Source organism: Carcharodon carcharias, chromosome 20 (genome assembly GCF_017639515.1).
Source record: "Carcharodon carcharias isolate sCarCar2 chromosome 20, sCarCar2.pri, whole genome shotgun sequence".
Lineage (NCBI taxonomy): Eukaryota > Metazoa > Chordata > Chondrichthyes > Lamniformes > Lamnidae > Carcharodon > Carcharodon carcharias.
The window spans coordinates 23,983,751-24,004,557 of NC_054486.1; the positions used below are offsets into that span (position 1 = coordinate 23,983,751).

At 45.6% G+C, this 20,807-nt stretch overlaps 1 protein-coding gene across 2 annotated transcripts in view; it reads right to left on the minus strand.

Moving 5' to 3' along the window:
* exd2 (exonuclease 3'-5' domain containing 2) overlaps nt 1–16,923 on the minus strand; it is a 43,034-nt gene extending 26,111 nt beyond the window's left edge. For both annotated transcript variants that reach the window (XM_041215082.1, XM_041215081.1), the window contains exons 1-3: nt 16,807–16,923; nt 8,812–9,316; nt 6,833–7,089 (exon numbers count right to left, since the gene is read on the minus strand). In XM_041215082.1, coding sequence (XP_041071016.1) covers nt 6,833–7,089; nt 8,812–9,156 — 602 coding nt within the window. In that variant the 5' untranslated portion in view covers nt 9,157–9,316; nt 16,807–16,923. The remainder of the gene's footprint in view (nt 1–6,832; nt 7,090–8,811; nt 9,317–16,806) is intronic.
* Between the last annotated feature and the right edge of the window lie 3,884 nt (nt 16,924–20,807).

Genomic DNA, 20,807 nt, shown 5'->3' on the forward strand with positions numbered 1-20,807 from the left:
AGCATATCGCCCTGCTCTACCATTACCACCATGCCAGGGGATCAACCCTTGTTCAATGAAGAGTGCATGCCAGGAGCAGCACCAGGCAGACCTAAAACTTAGTGAAGCAACAACACAGGACTACTTGCGTGCCATAAACAACAAGTGATAGACAGGGCTAAGCAATTCTACAACCAACAGATCAGACCTAAGCTCTGCAGTCCTGCCACATCCAGTCATTAATGGTGGTGGACAATTAAACAACTCACTGGAGGAAGTGGCTCCATAAATATCCCCATCCTCAATGATGGGGGAGCCCAGCGCATCAGAGCAAAAGATTAGCCTGAAGCATTCGCAACAATCTTCAGCCACAAGTACCAAATGGATGGTCCATCTCGGCCTCCCCCAGAGGTCCCCAGCATCACAAATGCCAGTCTTCAGCCAATTCCATTCACCCCACATGATATCAAGAAATGGCTAAAGGCACTGGATACTGCAAAGGGCCCTGACAATATTCCAGCAATAAAATTTGTCATGCCCATAGCCAAGTTGTTTCAGTACAGCTACAATACTGGTATCTACCTGGCAATGAGGAAAATTGCCTAGGTATGTCCTTTACGCAAAATGGAGGACAAACCCAACCCAGCCAATTACCGCCCCATCAGTCTATTCTCCAGTGTCAGGGGTCATCAACAGTGCTATCATGCGGAACTTCTTTAGTCACTGACGCTCAGTTTGGTTCCGCCAGGTCCTGACCTCATTACAGCCTTGGTTCAAAAATGAGCAAAGGAGTTGAACTCTAAAGGTGAGGTGACAGTGACTGCTCTTGACATAAAGGCAGCATTTGACCGAATGTGGCATCAAGGAGCCCTAGCAAAGCTGGAGTCAATGGGAATCAGGGGCAAAAATCTCCACTGGTTGGAGACATACCTAGCACAGAGGAAGATGGTTGTAATTGTTGGAATGCAAACATCTCAGTTCCAGGACATCACTGCAGGAGTTCCGTAGGATAGTGTCCTGGTCCCACCTATCTTCAGCTGCTTTGTCAATTAACTTCCTTCCATCATAACATCAGAAATAGGGATGTTCGCTGATGATTGCACAAAGTTCAGCACCATTCGCGACTCCTCAGATACTGAAGCAGTACATGTCCAAATGCAGCAAGACCTGGACAATATCCAGGCTTGAGCTGCCAAGTGGCAAGTAACATTTGCGCCATAAAAGTGCCAGGCAATGACCATCTCCAACAAGAGACAATCTAACTTTCGCCCCTTGACATTCAATGGCATTAGTATCGCTGGATCCCCCACTATCAACATCCTGGGGGGTTACCATTGATTAGAAACTGAACTGGATTAGCCATATAAATACTGCAGCTACAAAAGCAGATCAGAGGCTAGGAATCCTGTGGCGAGTAACTCACCTCCTGACTCCCTAATGCCTGTCCACAATTTACAAAGCACAAGTCAGGAGTGTGATGGAATACTCTCCACTTACCTGGATGAGTGCAGCTCCAACACTCAAGAAGCTTGACACCATCCAGGACAAAGCAGCCCACTTGATTGGCATCCCTTCCACAAACATTCACTCCCTCCAACATCAAAGCAAAGTAGCAGCAGTGTGTACCATCTACAAGGTGCACTGCAGGAACTCACCAAGGATCCTTAGACAGCACCTTCCAAAACGCATGATCTCTACCATCTAGAAGGGCAAGGGCAGCAGACACATTGGAACACCACCGCCTGGAAGTTCCCCTCCAATCCACTCACCATCCCAACTTGGAAATGTATCGCTATTTCTTCACTGTCGCTGGGCCAAAATCCTGGAACTCGCTCCCTAACAACACTGTGGGTTCAACTACACTTGACTTGTAGCAGTTCAAGAAGACAGCTCACCACCATCTTTTCAAGGGCAATTAGGGATTAGCAATAAATTCTGGCCTAGCCAGCAATGCCCACATCCCATGAATGAATAAAAAAAAGACATTAAAAAAACCCATGGCATTATTATGAAGAAGAGCAGCGGCGTTCTCCTCAGTGTCCTGGCCAATATTTATCCCTCAATCAATAGCACTAAAATGGATTACCGAGTCATTTAGTTCAGTGTCGTTTGTGAGACCTTCCAGTGTGCAAATTGGCCCTGCATTTTCTAAATTACAATAGCGACTACACTTCAAAATACTTCAGCTGTAAAACAAATTGGGAGTCCTGAGCTCATGAAAGATGCTTTTTTGTCTTTCTTTCGTTTTTTTTACTCCTTTCCCAGTAGTAACCCTGTGCCCTGCTTGGCTCAATAACCTTAAGACCACCTAATATGAATATTTAACTAAATCATTAGTCTGTAAAATAGATCATAAAGGGACAAGAAAATGTAATTTGTGAAGCAAATTCCTCAAACGGATATCCCATGTAAGTAAAAGAAAAATTGCATTTCTATAGCACCTCTCTGGACGTCCCAAAGTGTTTTTCAAGCCTAGTTACTGACCCCTGCTCTTCAATTGTTCCATGGGGTCTTTTACATCTAACTTTGACGGCAGATGGGGACTTGATTTGTTTAACCTGAAATATGACATTTCCCACATTGCAGCACTGGAAGCGAAGACTAGATTTTATCCCAAATCCCTGGAATACAACTTCAAGCCACAACCTTCCAATTCAAGAGGCAAGTGCTTCTACTGAGCCAAGGCTGGCACCTTAGGTCAAGGTTGTGTACATTTTGCAGCGCATCTGACAGCGTGACAGAGGAATCTCTGCAATTGGCTGCACAGCATCAAGGTAAAAGTGCCTAGAATGAGCCGGAGAGTGATTAAGTTGGTAAATGCAGCAGACATGGTATGCTGAGCCATTCAGTCTGGATGGGAGGCATGGGGTATAGGGGAGAAATAAAATCAGTAGGATTCCATTCCTGATCAGTATTCACTGGTCCTTGGTAGAAATTTCACATGCATGATCTGGGCTCATGAACAGATGAAGAATTTATTGTACAAATGTGGTAGAAGCCCTCAAATCCAGCAAGGTTTCTGCACTTTTCCATTTCTGTCCTCTTGCATGTCACTGCTTTCTTTTGGTCCTCAATTGCAGGCTGTTCCTTCAGATGCCTAGGCCCTAGGCTTTGGAATTCCATCACTAAACTTTTCCAGCTCTCTCCTCTCCGTTATGTTGCCCCTTAAAAGCTAACCACTGACTAAGCTTTCAGTCACCTGTACCAACATCTTTTTATAGAGACTCGTAGAAGTTTACAGCACAGAAGGAGGCCATTCTGCCCATCATGTCAGTGCCAGTCAACAAAGATTTGACTACCCTAATCCCATTTTCCTGCACTTGGCTCATAGCCCTGGAGGCAAGTGAATAACTAAATACTTCTTAAATGTTACAAGAGTTTCTGACTCAACCACCCTTTCAGGCAGTGAGTTCCAGACTCCCACCACCCTCTGGTTGAAAAAATTTCTCAACTCGCCTCTTAGCCTTCTACTTCTTACCTTAAATCTGTGCCCTTGTTTATTGGCCGCTCTGCTAATGGAAAAAGTGCCTTCCTGTCCACCCTATCTATGCCCCTCATATTCTTATACACCTTTATCAGGTCCCTTCTCAACCTTCATTGCTCCAAGGAAAACAACCCCAGCCTATCTAATCTTTCCTTTAGTTGAGACCCTCCGGCCCAGGCAGCACCCTGGTAGATCTCCTCTGAACCCAATCACATCCTTCTTATAATGTGGTGACCAGAACTGCACGGAGTACTCCAGTTGTGGCTTCACCAGCTTCTTATACAGTTCCAACATAACCTCCCTGCTCTTGTATTCTATGCCTCGGCTAATTAAGGCAAGTATCCTATATGCCTTCTTAACCACCTTATCTACCTGCCCTGCTAACTTCAGGGATCCATATGTGGTTCAGTGTCACATTTTGTCTGATAATGCACATTTAAAGCACCTCAGGAAGTTTAACCATGTAAAGACACCATATAAAAGCAAGGTGATGATGTTCAACAGATGTTTACTCCACAGGGTACTTTATTAGTTATGGTGCTGAACTAGCAACCCAAATGTCAATTGCTCAAATTCAAGGGCAGATTGTAAGATTGAAGATTTCAATAAATCGCCGATTTGCCGACAAGAACTTGCATGTATAGTTTGGCTTTAATGTAGAAAAACAGTCCAAGGCAGTTCGCAGAGGAAAAATCAAAAAAGGATGCTGAGAGGAAGGAAATATTAAGAGGGAGCAACAAACTGACCAAAATCATGATGCAAGTTGCCAAATTGTCATTAAAAATCCAACTGGCTCATAATGTCCTTCAGGGAAAGGAACCAACCCTCATCCTTACCTGAAATGGTCTAAATCTGACAACAGTCCCATACAACATGGCTGAATCTCAATGTCCTCAGGGCAATCAGTAATGACAATAAGTACAGCCTTCCCAGAACAAATAAAATAATAATATTAGTCATGTAGTACTCTTTCACTTGATAGCTACCCATAAACAGCACAAATGAAATCAGGAGTTCACTGTTTGGAGAATCACTGACAGAGACCTGGATCCCTATGCTCCATGTTCAATATACGCAAAAGTCTCCTCCAAGCAAGACATTGATACAAGATTTGCAATCATATTGCACCTTTGATAATCTCAGGAAATCTCAAAGCCCTTTGCAGTCAAGGAAATGTTTTTGAAGTGCAGACACACTTGCACACAGCATGGACCCACAAAGAGCAATATCACAATGGATAGATAATATGATAAGAATGATGTTGTTTGAAGGGTAAACGATGGGGGAGGACACTGGAGATAACTCCCTTATTGTTCATAATAGTGCCATGGGATCTTTTACATCCACCTGGGAGGTCAGACAGCACCTCAGTATAACATCCCATCCAAAAGATGGCACTCCCTCAGTACTGCACTGGAATATCAGCCTCAATTTTGTGCTTCAGGTTCTGGAATGGACTCATGACCTATATCAGGAGGTGAAAATGCTACTTTTGAGCCATAGCTAAAGTAGTGATTGGCTATGTAAGTAACTAACTATTGGGTTGAACATTCAGTGAAGACCTGCAAGTCTGTCTATAAAACAAGTCTTTCTGCTTACCTACAATGAAAAATGAATCAAATGATTTTCTTTTCACTGTGTCATTCTGATTGCATCTCAAAAATTAAAATTCTGCATGAGATGCTGTGAGATTTCCTGCTGGCTGAGGGAATGTTGCTGTTGCATTAATATTACAAATTTATGTTCATAATAAATCCCACCATAAATAATTAATCCCACTGTCCAAGGAGCATAATAAGCTGTAGGCGCTAACCATAAATATTTCATATAATTATTTTGATACCTTGGACTTCAATAAAGCATGGGGTGTGAAGTCATACCAAGCAGCTGAGCACCAACAGTTGTTGGGACCAAAACAAGTCCAATGTCATGGCCAGTCTGAGATCTGCCAACTGCTGAGGTATCAATTAAAATATGCCAAGGCTAAGATTGGGGCAGGAAGAGAAAATCAGTGCACAAATGAGAAGGATAAGAGCCAAGTGGACTAATGACTTCAAGGACAGAGGTAGGATGAAATTAGGCTGAAGGCTCACCCTCTAAGCATTGGAGATGATATGCCCAAGGAGACGGAGATAATTTGAAAAGAGAAGGCTGCAGAGTGCCCTAAAAGAGGTTTAACTTATGAAGAGACTTGTTAGGGTAGGATTTGGAGAGACTAAAGCTAGAGGCCATAAATATAAACTATCCACTCCCACCCACCGCCCCACCCAAACCCCCCCAGACCACGGGCCTCCCAAAGCCCTCCCGCCAGCCCTTCCCACACCCTCCCGCCCACCGGCCTTCCCGAACCCCTCCTGCCCACTGGCCCCACCCCACCCACCAGCCCTCTGATCCCCTATCCACCAGCCCTCCCAACCGCACCCCCCTCAAACTCCTCTTGCCCATTGGCCCTCCTGAACCCCTCCCGCCCACCTGCCCTCCTATCTATCTTACTGAATGCCAGAGCAGGGTCAAGGGGCCAAATAGCCTACTCCTGCTCTTATTTCTTATGATCTTATTGAAATCTGTGTGTGCAGGTATATTAAAATTTATCAACAATTAACAAGCTGCTTTTGAATTAGCCAGAAGGGAAAGTTGCTGACAGTGGATTTTACCAGCAGTGAAACAGAATTAAAAAATAAATTTCAAGTAAAAGAAGAGACCAAGAACAGAGACCAAGCAGCAGGTCAACGGAGAGTTAACTTCCTATTTACTTTAGCACTGCATTACTAAGATTGTAAGTATGTCCTCTGGAAAACTTGTGTTTTAATGTCAATACAAACAACTATTATATAAATTGAATGCTCAGTAATCTCTGAATTTCCCTAAAACAGCAAAAATAGAGTTAAAAAACTGTAAACTAGGATGAAAACAGGCATACAGAGCCTCAAAGAGGGAGAAAAAAGCCTAAAACTCTCCAGAAAACAAATGGAACAGAAGGAGATGATTCAGTATGTCGAGTCTGCTCTGTCATTCAATGAAACAATGTCTGATCTGTATCTTAACCCATCTAGCTGCCTTGGTCGCTTGCCTAAAAAAAAATCTATCAATTCCAGTTTTGAATGTTTCATTGACCCCAAGCCTCGAAACTTTTTAGCGACAGTTCCAGGTTTGTTTTATGTTTGTCTGAAGAAGTGTTTCCTGACGTCACCCATGCACGTCCTAATTTTAAGATCATGCTCCCTTGTTATGGACTCGCCCAGCAGAGGAAATAATTTCTCGTCTGTACCCTACCAACACCTTAATTACAGCATCCTTTAATCTTCCACACACAAATAAATATAAGGCTAGTCTTTGCAATCTGTCCTCATAATTCATCCCAACACGAACCTCTGGCGCATGACCAAGTATCTCACATCCAAGCAGCCCCTGGCTGTAATGCAGTAATCTCGGAATAACTTGCAGCCATCCTCGAAGACATCAACACCAACTTTTAGAACACTACCATTCCCCAACAGGTCGAGTAAAGTCTTTGGCAACAATCGGCCATCCCTGGTCATCTGTGGTATGCGGACAAGAAGGCAGAGGCCACTGTAAGAGGCAAGCTGAAGGAGAGACACGGGGTTTGGCTTTCCCTTTATAGAAATCTGGAAAATAATTTCAAGATAGAGAGAAAAAAATGTAATTATTGCCAATGTTAAGCTGAAAGTTTAAACCTTCCAGGGATGAAAATGCAGTTTCAAAAAAAGAATCAGCCAAATGCAGCCTGCCCTTCAACTTTTTCTAGAGTAAGATGCCTTAACATTCATCACAATAACTTGCATTTATACACTGCCTTCAATGTCGCAAAATGGCATTTACAGGAGCATTATCAAACAAAATTTGACGCCAAGTCAGGCGACTAATCAAGTCTTATCAAGCAGATAAGTTTTAAGGAATGCGCCAATATGGGAAAGAGGTAGAAAGGTGGAGAGGTTTAGGGAGGGAATTCCAGAGTTTAAGGACGAGGCAGCTGAAGGCACGACCACTAATAGTGGAATGCAGTAAATCAATGACGTGCAAGAGGCCAGAATTTGGTGAGCACAGAGATTGCAGAGGATTGTAGAACAGGAGGAGGTGACAGAGGTAGGGATGGGTGAGACCATGAAAGGATTTGAACAGCATGAGAATTTTTTTAAGATCAAGGCGTTGGTAGACCAGGAGGTAATATAGATCAGCGAGCCTATGGTCAGCGGGTGAACTAGACTTGATGTAAGTGAAGATGTGGGCAGCAGTGCTTCAAATCAGGGTGGTAGGTGGGAGGAGAACCAAGGCAGCATTAATAGTTGAATCTAGAGATAACAAAGGCATGGATGGAAGTTTCTGAAAATAAGAGATGAACACAATTTTTTTTTTGTTCAGATGTCCTATGTCCCATTTTTCCTAGCTGCTCGCTCCAATCATTGTGAATGTCAGTGCAGTGCTCTGATCCTACAGGCAGTGTCTGAGATACTGGGTGCTGTGAGGAGGGGTTGCTGAATGACAGTATGAGGGAAGTGGATTAACATCAGCAGAGATAGTTACACAGGTTGCTGGGGGGAGGTGTTGCTGAGAGACAGTGTGAGGGAGCTGGATTATCAATAGATCATTAGCACACAAGTTCCCACAAATAGCAATAGGGTAATGACTAGATAAACTGTATTCTTTAGTGATGTTGATTGAGGCATAAATATTGGCCAGGGCACGAGGAAGAATTCCTGTCCTCTTCCTCAAAATAGTGTCATGGAATCTTTCATGTCCATCTGAGAACAGACAAGGCTTCAGTTGAATGTCTGAATCGAAAGACGCCAGCTCAGCACTGCCTTTTTGTGCTGAAGTCTCTGGAGTGAACCCACAACCTTCTAAGTCAGAGGCGAGAGTGTTGCAAACTGATCAAGCTGAATAGCTATTCATGGTGAGTTCCCTTGAACACATACAAAAATACTGTGGAAAAAAATCACTAGAAATAGACAGCAAAGCAATTTCATTTGAGCTGTTGGTAATTGAATTTTGCAGAGCACTCCGCATTTAGAAAAAAGGGCTTTCTAAGGGGTTGCTGAGTAACAGTGTGAGGGAGCTGGATTAACATCTGCAGAGATACAATCAGAGGCGCAGGGTCTGGGAGGAAGGGGTTACTGTGTGACAGTGTGACGGAGCTGGACTGACATCAGCAGATACAGTCAGTAACACAGGGTCTGGGGGTGAGGAGTTACTGAGTGATGGAGCTGGATATATAATTCCTCAATTCTGCTAACTTCCGCACTGGCTACATTTGCAACTAATTTGTTTTCCATCCCACACAGAAAAGCACAGAGCAACAGAAATTGACAGACATTATCAACGACACTCACCCACTCACAGTCAATTCCTATGAGCGGGTAATGTTCCAATTCAGCCTTCAGCAGTGGCCAGGCTTGCTCCCACTCAGCCTCTGACTCCACTATTAAGGCATCTGCCGTCAGCAGCTTCCCTACCAGTGGACTGGGATTGACAAAATCAGCTCGGCAGTCCGGCTGGCAAGATTCCTCTTTGCCACTCTGTGCGGTGCTCTCTCCTCTTTTCACAGGCTCTCCATTCTGGCTGGCAAGAGCCTTCTTCCATTTGGGACTTTTAAAGGCCTTCCACAAGTACAGGCAGCCCACAGCCGTGCCCAGTAATGTGGCCGCTGTCACTGCTAGGGCCTGTGGCCGGGACATGCTTCATTAGTTTTGTTGACGTTCTGATTCGGTCCACACATTACTCCTCAGGAGGAAGAGGCAAAATACAGCTTCCTGCAAAATAACGCCCTAAGTTGGAGCTCCAGGCATTTCAAACCAAGCCGCCCAATGTGGTCTTCCGATGAACACTATTATCAACCTGTAAAAACAAAAAAATTTAGTTTGTCTTTTGAGACGCAACTTGCTCTTACATTCAGAAATATTGCTGTTGCTGGAACTCTGAAATAAAAACAGAAAATGCTGGAAACGCTGAGCACGTCAGACAGCATCTGTGGAGGGAGAGAGAGTGTTAACATTTCAGGTCCCAAGCTGCTTCACAGCAGCATTATGAGACACAATTTGAGACCAATTTTGCATAAAAAGAAATTACAAGGGGGACCAAAAGCTTGTTCAAAAAGGAAGGTTTTAAGGTGTATCTTAATGGGCAGGGGAAGGTGGAAAGACAGAGGGTTTAGAGCTTAGAGGTGAGATAAACGAAGGCATAGCCGACACACTGGGGCAGAAGAGATTTGAAGATGTACAGGGACTGGGAAAGGTTGTAGGGCTGGAGGAGGTAACATAGATGAAGGGTGAGGCAATGGAGGGATTTAAGCACGAGAATGAGAATGTTAATTCTGAGGCATTCCCAGACCAGAAGCCATAAGCCATTGAGTTCAGCGAGCAAAGGGGTTATGGGTGAAGAGGACTTGGAGCAAGTTACGATATGGGCAACTGAGTTTTGTAAGAGCTCAAGTTTCTGGAGAGTGAAAGCAGGAAGTGTGGCCTGGAAACCACAGAGGATTTAAGAGTAATTCTGTCTGACATAATAGATTGGAGATGCCTCTGTGAAAATAGTTGTTTTAGCCTCCAATGGTAAGCTTTCCATGGTGAGTCTTTGGAACTCTCTTCCTCAAAAGGCAGTGGAAGCAGAGTCTTTAAATATTTTTAAAGCAGAGACAGACAGATTCTTGATAAGCAAGGGGGTGAAAGGTTATCGGGGTTAGATGGGAATGTGGAGCTGAGGTTACAAATAGATCAGCCATAATCTTATTGAATAGCAGAGCAGGCTCGAGGGGCCGAGTGGCCTACTCTTACTCCTAATTTGTATAGCAACACATCCTTTAAGTCTATGCTCAGACATTTAGACACTTCTTTAAGTATGGTAGCCCTAGAGTTTCCAAGCAAAAAGCAATCTACTTCACTGGCTCAGATACTGACACAGCAGCTCACATCATGCCAGCAAAGGCTGCACCCAGTCGTGGATGCCAATCTCTCATGCTCCAACATTCAGTACCAGAACAGTTCTCTGACACTAGCACTGATAATAAACAAGGTACATCATGGAGAAAAAAAAAGTACATTCAATGCCCATCAGAAGTGTAAAACAATTCAGAAACCCAATTAGAAATTAGCCCTTCAAATGCAGGCTACGTATGTTAATTACATGCGGAGCTGCACACCACAAAGGCAAGGTACAGCTCGCTACAGCTCTCTCACTGGTACCTAAGAATTATGGAGGAGGTGCATTTGGGTTTCAGCTAAAGCATATTTTAGACTATTAAAGCACACTGGATTAAGAATAAGCTTGCACTCAATAGGATTCATGGAAATACTGAAGTGCAAAATGTGCTAAACTATCAAGAGTTCCACAGCAGTGGCAGTGCTCAAGAATGGAAGGTCACGCAGTATAGTGACAGCGAATGATGGAAGGTCACACAGGATAGTGACAGTGAAGGATGGAGGGTCACACAGGGTAGTGACCGTGCTGAAGGATGGAGGGTCACACAGGATAGTAACAGTGCTGAAGGATGAAAGGTCATACAGGATAATGAGAGTGAAGGATGGAAGGTCACACAGGATAATGAGACTGAAGAATGGAGGGTCACACAGGATAGTGACAGTAAAGGATGGAGGGTCACACAGGATAGTGACAGTGCTGAAAGATGGGGGGGGGTCACGCAGGATAGTGACAGTGCTGAAAGATGGGGGGGGTCACGCAGGATAGTGACAGTGCTGAAAGATGGGGGGGGGTCACAGGATAGTGACAGTGCTGAAAGATGGGGGGGTCACACAGGATAGTGACAGTGCTGAAGGACGGGGGAGGTCGCGCAGGACAGTGACAGTGGAGGATGGAGTGTCACACAGGACAGTGACAGTGATCTCCCTTCCTTCTCCCTGTCTCTATCTTCTCCCTTCCCTCTCCATGTCTCTATCTTTCCCCAGCCTCTCTCTCCTGCATTTTCTCTCTCTCCCTGCTTCCATCTGTCTCTCTCCCTCCCTTCCCTCTATCTCATTCTCTCTCAAGCTCCCTCCCCGCCTTCCCATCACGCTCCCGGCTCACTTCTCTCAGAATAAATACCACTAGAGAAAAAATACTAGGGAAACTAATGAGGCTAAAGGCCGTTAAGTCCCCCGGACCTAATGGGTTGTATCCTGGGATATTAAAAGAAGTAGCTACCGAGATAGTGGATGCATTGGTAGTAATCTTCCAAGATTCCTAAGGTTCTGGAAATGTACCATGGGATCGGAGAATGGCCAATGCAACACCCTTATTCAAAAAGGGAGGGAGACAAAAAACAGATAATTATAGGCCAGTTAGCTTAACATCTGTCATTGGGAAAATGTTGCAGTCTGTTATAAAGGATGTAATAGCAGAGCATTTAGATATACATAATCTAATCAAGCAGAGTCAGCATGGCTTCATGAAGAGGAAATCATGCCTAATAAATTTATTAGAATTTTTTCGGGCAACAAGCAGGATAAAGGGGAATGAGTAGATGTAAACTATTTGGATTTCCAAAAGGCATTTGATAAAGTACCACACTTAAGGCTACTTAAGATGATAAGAGCCCACGATGTTGGGGGTAGTATATTAGCATGGATAGAGGATTGGCTAACTAATAGAAGGTAGAGAGTTGGGATATGGGGGGCAATGTCGGGATGGCAACCTGTAACTAGTGGAGTGCCACAGGGACCAGTGCTGGGGCCTCAAATATTTTCAATATATATTGACTTATATGAGGGAAGTGAATGTGCTATCACCAAGTTTGCAGATAGGTGGGAAGGCAAGTGGTAAGGATGACACAAGGAGTCTTCAGAATATAAGCAAGTAAGTGAGTAAGCAAAAACATGGCAGATGAATATAACGTGGCAAAATGTGAGGTTATGCACTTTGGCAGGAAGAAAAGGGGAGCTGAATATTATTTAAATGAAGAAAGACTGCAGAAGGCTGCAGCACAGAGGGATTTGGGAGTCCTTGTGCATGAATCCCAACAAGCTAGCATACAAGTTCAGCAGGTAATAGGGAAGGCAAATGGAATGTTGGCCTTTATTTCAAAGGGAATGGGGTATAAAAATAGGCAAGTCTTAATAAAACTATAAATGGCACTAGTTAGACCACACCTAGAACACTGTGAACAATGTTGGTCCTAAGGAAAGATATCCTGGCATTGGAGGAAATCCAGAGAAGGTTCACTAGGTTGATTCCAGGTATGGAGAGATTTTCTTATGAGGAGAGGTTGAGTAGGTTAGGCCTATACTCATTGGAGTTTAGAAGAATGAGAGGCGGCTTTATTGAAACATATAAGATTCTTAGGGGGCTTGACAGGATAGATGCTGAGAGGTTGTTTCCCCTTGAGAGTGTCTAGGACCAGAGGAAATAATCTGAGTAAGGTGGCGCACATTTAAAATAGAGGCGAGGAGGAATTTCTTCTCTCAGAGGGTAGTGAATCCGTGGAATTCTTTACCGCTGAAGGCTATAGAGGCTGGGTCGTTAAGTATATTCAAAGCTGAGATAGACAGATTTTTAATCAGTAAGGGAATCAAGGTTATGGGGAAAAAGGCAAGAAAGTGGGGTTGAGGTTTTTCTGATCAGCCATGATCCCATTGAGTAGCGGAGCAGGCGCAATGGGCCAAATGGCCTATTTCTGCTCCTTCGTCTTATGGTCTTATAGGTTCTGGTCAATGGTAACATCCAGGATGTTGATAGTGGGGGTTTTAGTGATGGTAATGCCATTGAACATCAAGGGTCGATGGTTAGATTCTCTCTTGTCGGAGATAGTCCTTGCCTGGCACATGTGTGGTGTGCATGTTACTTGTCACTTGTCAGCCCAAGCCTGGATATTGTCCAGATCTTGCTGCATTTGGAATTGGACTGCTTCAGTGTCTGAGAAGTCGCGAATGGTGCTGAATATTGTGCAATCATTAGCGAACATCCCTACTTTTGACCTCGTGATGGAAGGAAGGTCGCTGAAGAAGCAGCTGAAGATGGTTGGGCCTAGGACACTACCCTGAGGAACTCCTGCAGTGATGTCCTGGAGCTGAGATGACTGACCTCCAACAATCACAACCATCTTCCTTTGTGCTAGGTATGAATCCAGCTAGCGGAGTTTTCTCCCTAATTCCCATTGACTCCAGTTTTGCTAAGGCTCCTTGATGCTACACTCGGTCAATTGCAGCCTTGATGTCAAGGGCAGTCACTCTCATCTCACCACAGGAGTTCAGCTCTTTTGTCCATGTTTGAACCAAGGTTGTAATGAGGTCAGGAGCTGAGTGGCTCAGGCAGACCCCAAACTAGGCTTCAATGAACAGGTTATTGCTAAGCAAGTGGTGCATGATAGCACTGTTGATGACCCCTTCCACCACTTTACTGATGATCGCCATTCTACCCCCGCCCCCCACCTGCATTTTGTGTACAGGATATAGCTGGGCAATTTTCCACGTAGCCAGCTAGATGCCAGTGTTGTAACTGTACTGGAACAGCTTGGCTAGGGAGCACAAGTCTTCAGTACTATTGCTGGAATATTGTCAGGGCCCATATCCAGTGCGTTCAGCCATTTCCTGGCATCATGTGGAGTGAATCGAATTAGCTGAAGACTGGCATCTGTGATGGTGGGGACCTCCGGAAGAGGCCGAGATGGATCATCCACTCTGCACTTCTGGCTAAAGATTGTAGCAAATGCTTCAGCCTTATCTTTTGCACCGATGTGCTGGGCTCCTCCCCACATTGAGGATGGGGATATATGCGGAGCCTCCTCCTCCAGTAAGTTGTTTAATTGTCCACCACCATTCACGACAGGATGTGGCAGGACTGCAGAACTTAGCTCTGATTCGTTGGTTGTGGGATCACTTAGCTGTCTATCACTTGCTGCTTATGCTGTTTGGCACACAAGTAGTCCTGCGTTATAGCTTCACCAGGTTGACACCTCATTTTTAGGTATGCCTGGTGCTGTACCTGGCATGCCCTCCTGCACTCTTCATTGAACCAGGGTTGATCACCTGGATTGATGGTAATGGTGGAGAGGGGGGATATGTCGGGCCAAGAGGTTACAGATTGTGTTCGAGTATAATTCTGCTGCTGCTGATGGCCCACAGCGCCTCATGGATGCTCAGTGTTGAGTTGCTGGATCTGTTTGAAATCTCATCCCCTTTAGCACAGTGGTAGTGCCACACAACACGATAGAGGGTATCCTCAATGTGAAGGCAGGACTTCATCTCCACAACGACTGCGTGTGGTCACTCCTACTGATATTGTCATGGACAGATGCATCTGCAGCAGGCAGGTTGGTGAGGATGAGGTCAAGTATGTTTTTCCCTCTTGTACGTTCACTCACCACCTGCCGCAGACCCAGTCTCGCAGCCAGTTCGGTCAGTAGTGGTGGTATCGAGCCACACTAGGTGATGGACATTGAAGTCCGCCACCCACAGTATATTCTGCATCCTTGACACCCTCAGTGCTTCCTCCAAGGGGTGTTCAACATGGAGGAGCACTAATTCATCAGCTGTAAGAGGACGGTACATGGAAATCAGCAGGAGGTTTCCTTGCCCACGTTTGACCTGATGCCATGAGGCTTCATGGGGTCCTGAGTCGATGCTTAGGACTCCCAGGGTAACTCTGCCCAACTGTATACCACAGCTTTGCCACCTCTGCTGGGTCTGCCCTGCTGGAGCGACAGGACATTCCCAAGTAAAAGCAAAAAACTGCGGATGCTGGAAATCCAAAACAAAAATAAAAATACCTGGAAAAACTCAGCAGGTCTGACAGCATCTGCACAGAGGAATACAGTTAACGTTTTGACTCCGTACGACTCTTCAACAGAAATAAGGAAAAATAGAAGAGAGGTGAAATATAAGCTGGTGGAGAGACAAGTAGAGCTGGATAGAGGGCCAGTGATAGGTGGAGATTGCCAAAAGATGTCATAGACAAAAGGACAAAGAGGTGTTGACAGTGGTGATATTAGCTTCGAAATGTGCTAATGGGTGACATTAAGAGTAGAAAGCAGGATGAGCAAGGTACACCTTAAACCAGCTTATATTTCACCCCTTTCTTGGACTCACTCAAGTTCTGTCGAAGGGTCATGAGGACTCGAAACGTCAACTCTTTTCTTCTCCGCCGATGCTGCCAGACCTGCTGAGTTTTTCCAGGTAATTCTGTTTTTGTTAAGGTACGGATAGCCCTAGTGGGGGTGGAGTGGGGGGAAGGGATCGAAATAGGCTAAAAGGTAGAGATAAAACAATGGGATGGAAGTACATTTAAAAATAATGGAGATAGGTGGGAAAAGAAAAATCTATATAAATTATTGGAAAAAAGGGGGATCGGAAAGGGGGTGGGGGTGGAGGAGAGAGTTCATGATCTAAAGTTGTTGAACTTAATATTCAGTCCAGAAGGCTGTAAAGTGCCTAGTTGGAAGATGAGGTGCTATTCCTCCAGTTTGCGTTGAGCTTCACTGGAACATTGCAGCAGGCCAAGGACAGACATGTGGGCATGAGAGCAGGATGGGGTGTTGGAAATGGCAAGCGACAGGGAGGTCTGGGTCATGCTTGCGGACAGACTGAAGGCGTTCCACAAAGTGGTCACCCAGTCTGCATTTGGTCTCTCCAATGTAGAGGAAACCGCATTGGGAGCAATGAATGCAGTAGACTAAATTGAGGGAAGTGCAAGTGAAATGCTGCTTCACTTGAAAGGAGTGTTTGGGCCCTTTGACGGTGGATGGGGATGGTGAGGGTGGAGTCTGGGACATTATCTGTAAGGTATGACTCCATGAGGATGACTATGTCAGGCTGTTGCTTGACTAGTCTGAGAGACAGCTCCCCCAATTTTGGTGCTAGCCCCCAGGTGTTAGTAAGGAGGACATTGCAGCGCCAACAGGGCTGACTTTGCCGTTGTCTTTTCTGACGCTTAGGACGAAGCCGGGTGGTCCGTCCGATTTCATTCCTTTTTTGTGACTTTGTAGCGGTTTGATACGACTGAGGGGTTGGCTAGACCATTTCAGAGGGCATTTAAGAGTCAACCACGTCTCCCCTTCTCCCTCTGCCCCCCCTCCCTCTGCCCAACCCCACCTTCTCCCTCTCCCCAACACCCCCCCTTCTTCCTCTCCCCAACCCCACCTTTTCCCTCTCCCCAACCCCCCTCTCCCCCTCTCCAACCCCCCCACCCCCCTCCCCCTCTCCCCCTCTCCCCCTCCCCAACCCTCCCTCTCCCCCTCCCTCCCCCTCCCCAACCCTCCCTCTCCCCCTCCCTCTCCCCAACCCCCCCGTTCTCCCTCTGCCCAAACCCACCCCCTAAATTCTCCCTCTGCCCCACCCCCTTCTCTCTCCCAACCTCCCCCCCGCCCCCCTCCACTCTCCCTCTTTCCCCCCATCCCCCATTACCTTTCTATGGCTCCGAAGCTGATGATGAACAAGGACACAGACCGTGGTTGAAAGATGGTTCTCTCCACTGACTGAGCTCAATCAGTCCTCCCAATGTTGAGCTGGACCTCCTAGTGCTGCACATACGCGGCGCTGTCATTCTGTTCTTCACTTTAGCTCTCTGTATTGCTAACCTGTTTTCCTGTTCTCGTGTATTTTTCTCAGCATTTTTAGATCTAATTATTTTCTCTGTGTTTTTCTTTTTTCACCGGTTTACAATTTCTTTCTAAATAGGAGAATTTCCTGAGCTTTCCCTGGGCCAGGTTTGGGCGGAGAGTAGAGAAACACTACCCCAGACAGTGATCCCAGGGAGAGTACATCCCCAGACAGTGATCCCGGGGCGAGAATACAGTCCCAAACACTGATCCCAGAGAGAGAATATAATCTCAGACAATGATACAGGGGAGAGAATAGAACCCAAGAAAGTGATCCCAGAAGAATACAGCCCCAGACAGTGATGGGGAGAGAATACAATCGCAGGCAGTAATCCCAGGGAGAGAATGCGGCCCAGACAGTGAACCCAGAGTGAATACAGTCCCAGATAATGATTGGGGAGAATGCAACCCCAGACAGTGATCCCAAGGAGAACACAATCCCAGACAATGATCCCAACCCCAGACAATGATCCCAGAGAGAGAATACAATCCAAGACAGTGATCCCAAGGAGAATTCAATCCCAGACAGTGATCCCAGAGAGAGAATACAATCCCAGACGGTGACCCCAAGGAGAATACAATCCCAGATGGTGATCTCAGAGAGAGAATAAAATCCCAGACAGTGATCCTAGGGAGGGAATATAATCCCAGATGGTGATCCCAGGGAGAAAATATAATACCACTGAGCCCAGAGAGAGAATACATTCCTAGACAGACGGTGATTCCAGGGAGAGGATATAATCCCAGTGATCCCAGAGAGAATAGAATCCCAGACCATGACCCCAGAGAAAGAATACATCCCAGACAATGATCCCAGGGAGAGAATACAATCCCAGACAGTGATCCCAGGGCAAGAATACCATCCCAGATAGTGATCCCAGGGCGAGAATACAATCTCAGATAGTGATCCCAGGGCGAGAATACAATCCCAGACATTGATCCCATGGTGAGAATACAATCCCAGACATTGATCCCATGGTGAGAATACAATCCCATACAGTGATCCCAGTGAAAGAATACAATCCCAGACAGTGATCCCAAGGAGAATACAATCCCAGACGTTGATCCCAGAGAGAGAATACAATCCCAGTGTTCCCATGGAGAGAATATAATCCCAGGGAGAGAATAGAACCCCAGAGAGTCGTCCCAGGGAGAGAATATAATATCAGTGATCCCAGAGAGGGAATACATTCCTAGACAGACAGTGATCCCAGGGAGAGGATATAATCCCAGAAAGTGATCCCAGAGAGAGAATACAATCTCAGAGTGATCCCAGGGCGAGAATACAATCCCAGACAGTGATCCCAGTGTGAGTACAATCCCAGACAGTAATCCCAGAGAGAGAATACAATCCCAGACAGTGATCCCAGTGTGAATACAATTGCAGATGGTGATCCCAAGGAAAATACAACCCCAGTGAATCCAGAAGAGGAAACCTTTCTCCAAAAATATACTTTATTCATAAAAATGTATAAAGTTACATTCAAACCAGTTCAAATTGACTTTCCTGAAAGTCAGTACAGTTTCACTTCTTTCATTTGTGATGTAGCACTCTGAGGTGCATCAATACAATTGCAAATACACCTAATAGATACAATATAGTTTTACGCCCAAATGGTTTTATACAGTATCCAGCCCCTCAGTATACTATGGCATGTGATCCTCAGACTGTGGCCTTTCAATCTTGTGCTTCTACAAAAGCTACCCCAAGATTTAGTGTGTCCCTCAGCTCATAGTCCTGGACCTTGGGATGTGCCAGTCTGTAATACTCAGTCATGGACAGCTGTATGCACTGGAAAATCAACAAGTTTCGGGAAGACCAAAGAGTGCCTTCCACTGAGTCGATAGTTCTCCAGCAGCAGTTCATGTTTATCTCGGTCTGCAGCCATGGGAACAGACTGTGGAGCACAGTGTCCGGCGGTATGGAGCTGCTCAGAATGAAACTTGACAAAAACCACTGCATCTCTTTCTGGACCTGCTTTCCAGAGGGAAGTGAGTAACAGTCTCTTCCCCACTGCAGCGTGCAATGGAGGTGCACCTCCAGCTGTGCAAGAATGATGTGACAGGGAGGGCCCTTCTCACCACCAGCCAAGCTATGATTGGTGTTTTAAGTACAGGCAATGAGGCATTCTGCAAAATAATTTTGACAATCTGCTCAGGGACCAATCCAAGAGGATTCGCCATCTACTTTTTCCGCCTTGAGGACGTTATGTGTGGACCATTGCCTCATGGACCTGTGGTCAAAGATGGGACAGGCGGTATGGCATGGTCCAACTGACTGGACCATTCCGCGGCCATATGGCCAGACCCATCCTTCACACCATGGAGAACAGCTAGAACCTCAGCATATCACAACACTTGGTGTTTACATAATCCTTCCAGTTGTTGGCACATGCCCAGGCCCCTCCGAACCATATCCCCCACACCTTCAGACAGTTTGACCTGACGTTGAAGGGGAAGAGGGATCAGTCGGCCCAGTTCCCAAAGAACATGATCTCACTCTGGACACGATTTACTTTGGCTCCTGAGGCCAGTTCAAAATGGTTGTAGAAGCTCATCAGTCTGTACACTGATAGCGGAACCAAGCAGAAGATGGTAATGTCATCCATGTACAGGGAAACCTAGTCCTGAGCGCTTCCACAGCCTGGGATTGACACCACCACCACCCCCACCACCCCTACCCCTATATCCTTCTGATGGACAAGGCAAAAAAAGATTTGATGCAGCACATGAATAAGACAAGGGAGAGCGGATAACCCTGCCTGACTCCAGGTGAGATCAGAAAGCTTTCCAATTCCCACCCATTGATTGAAGTAACCCCAGAAGAGGGAACACCTGATCATCTGCTGGATCAATGATACAAAAGTACTAAAAACAAAAAACTGCAGATGCTGGAAATCTGTCGAAGGGTCATGAGGACTCGAAACGTCAACTCTTTTCTTCTCTGCCGATGCTGCCAGACCTGCTGAGTTTTTCCAGGTAATTCTGTTTTTGTATACAAAAGTACTTTTGGGCGCCAGCGGTATTGGCTGCAACACCCACTCCTCAGGTTGTGCTGATCACTTGACATTGAGTAGCGAAAAGCTGATTGTAATGTGATCCTGAGTTGCTAAGGACATGGGTACTGTTGGTGTTTCACGATGGAGGTGCACCCAATGCAACTGGTGCGGTATAGCAGACTGATTTGGAAAGTGTGTTTGTAACAAGGTGTTTTCAGTTATTTAATTGCCCTTCAGAAGCTTTGTTTAAGATAAAACTTGCTTTGTGCAGAAAAGAAGAAACTTGCATTTACATAGTACATTTCACAACCTCAGGGCTTCCCAAAGCACTTCATAACCAATTACCTATGAAGTACGGTCATTATTGTGTAATTTAAGAAATATGGCAGCCAATTTGCACACAGCAAGATTCCATAAACAGCACTGCGATAATAACCTGGTAATCTGTTTTTGGTGATGTTGACTGAGTGCTAAACATTGGCAAGGTACCAGGAAGAACTCTCCTGCTCTTTGAATAGTGAACTGGGATGGTTTACATCCAACTGAAAGACCTGTTGGAGATAAAACCAGCACCTAAGCTTCAAATGTACTTCATCGTTTGTGAAGCACTTTTGGATGTCATAAAGTTCCTTCCCCCCTTTCTCACAGATGAAATATACATTCCCAATACAGTCTATAGGCATAAAAGCAGTGCAGGAGGCAGCCATTCAGCCTCTCATGTCTGTGCTGGCCCTTTGCAGGACCAATTCACCTACAGCCACACTCCCACTATTCCCCATAGCTCTGCCTCAACTGAACCTGCCTCCAC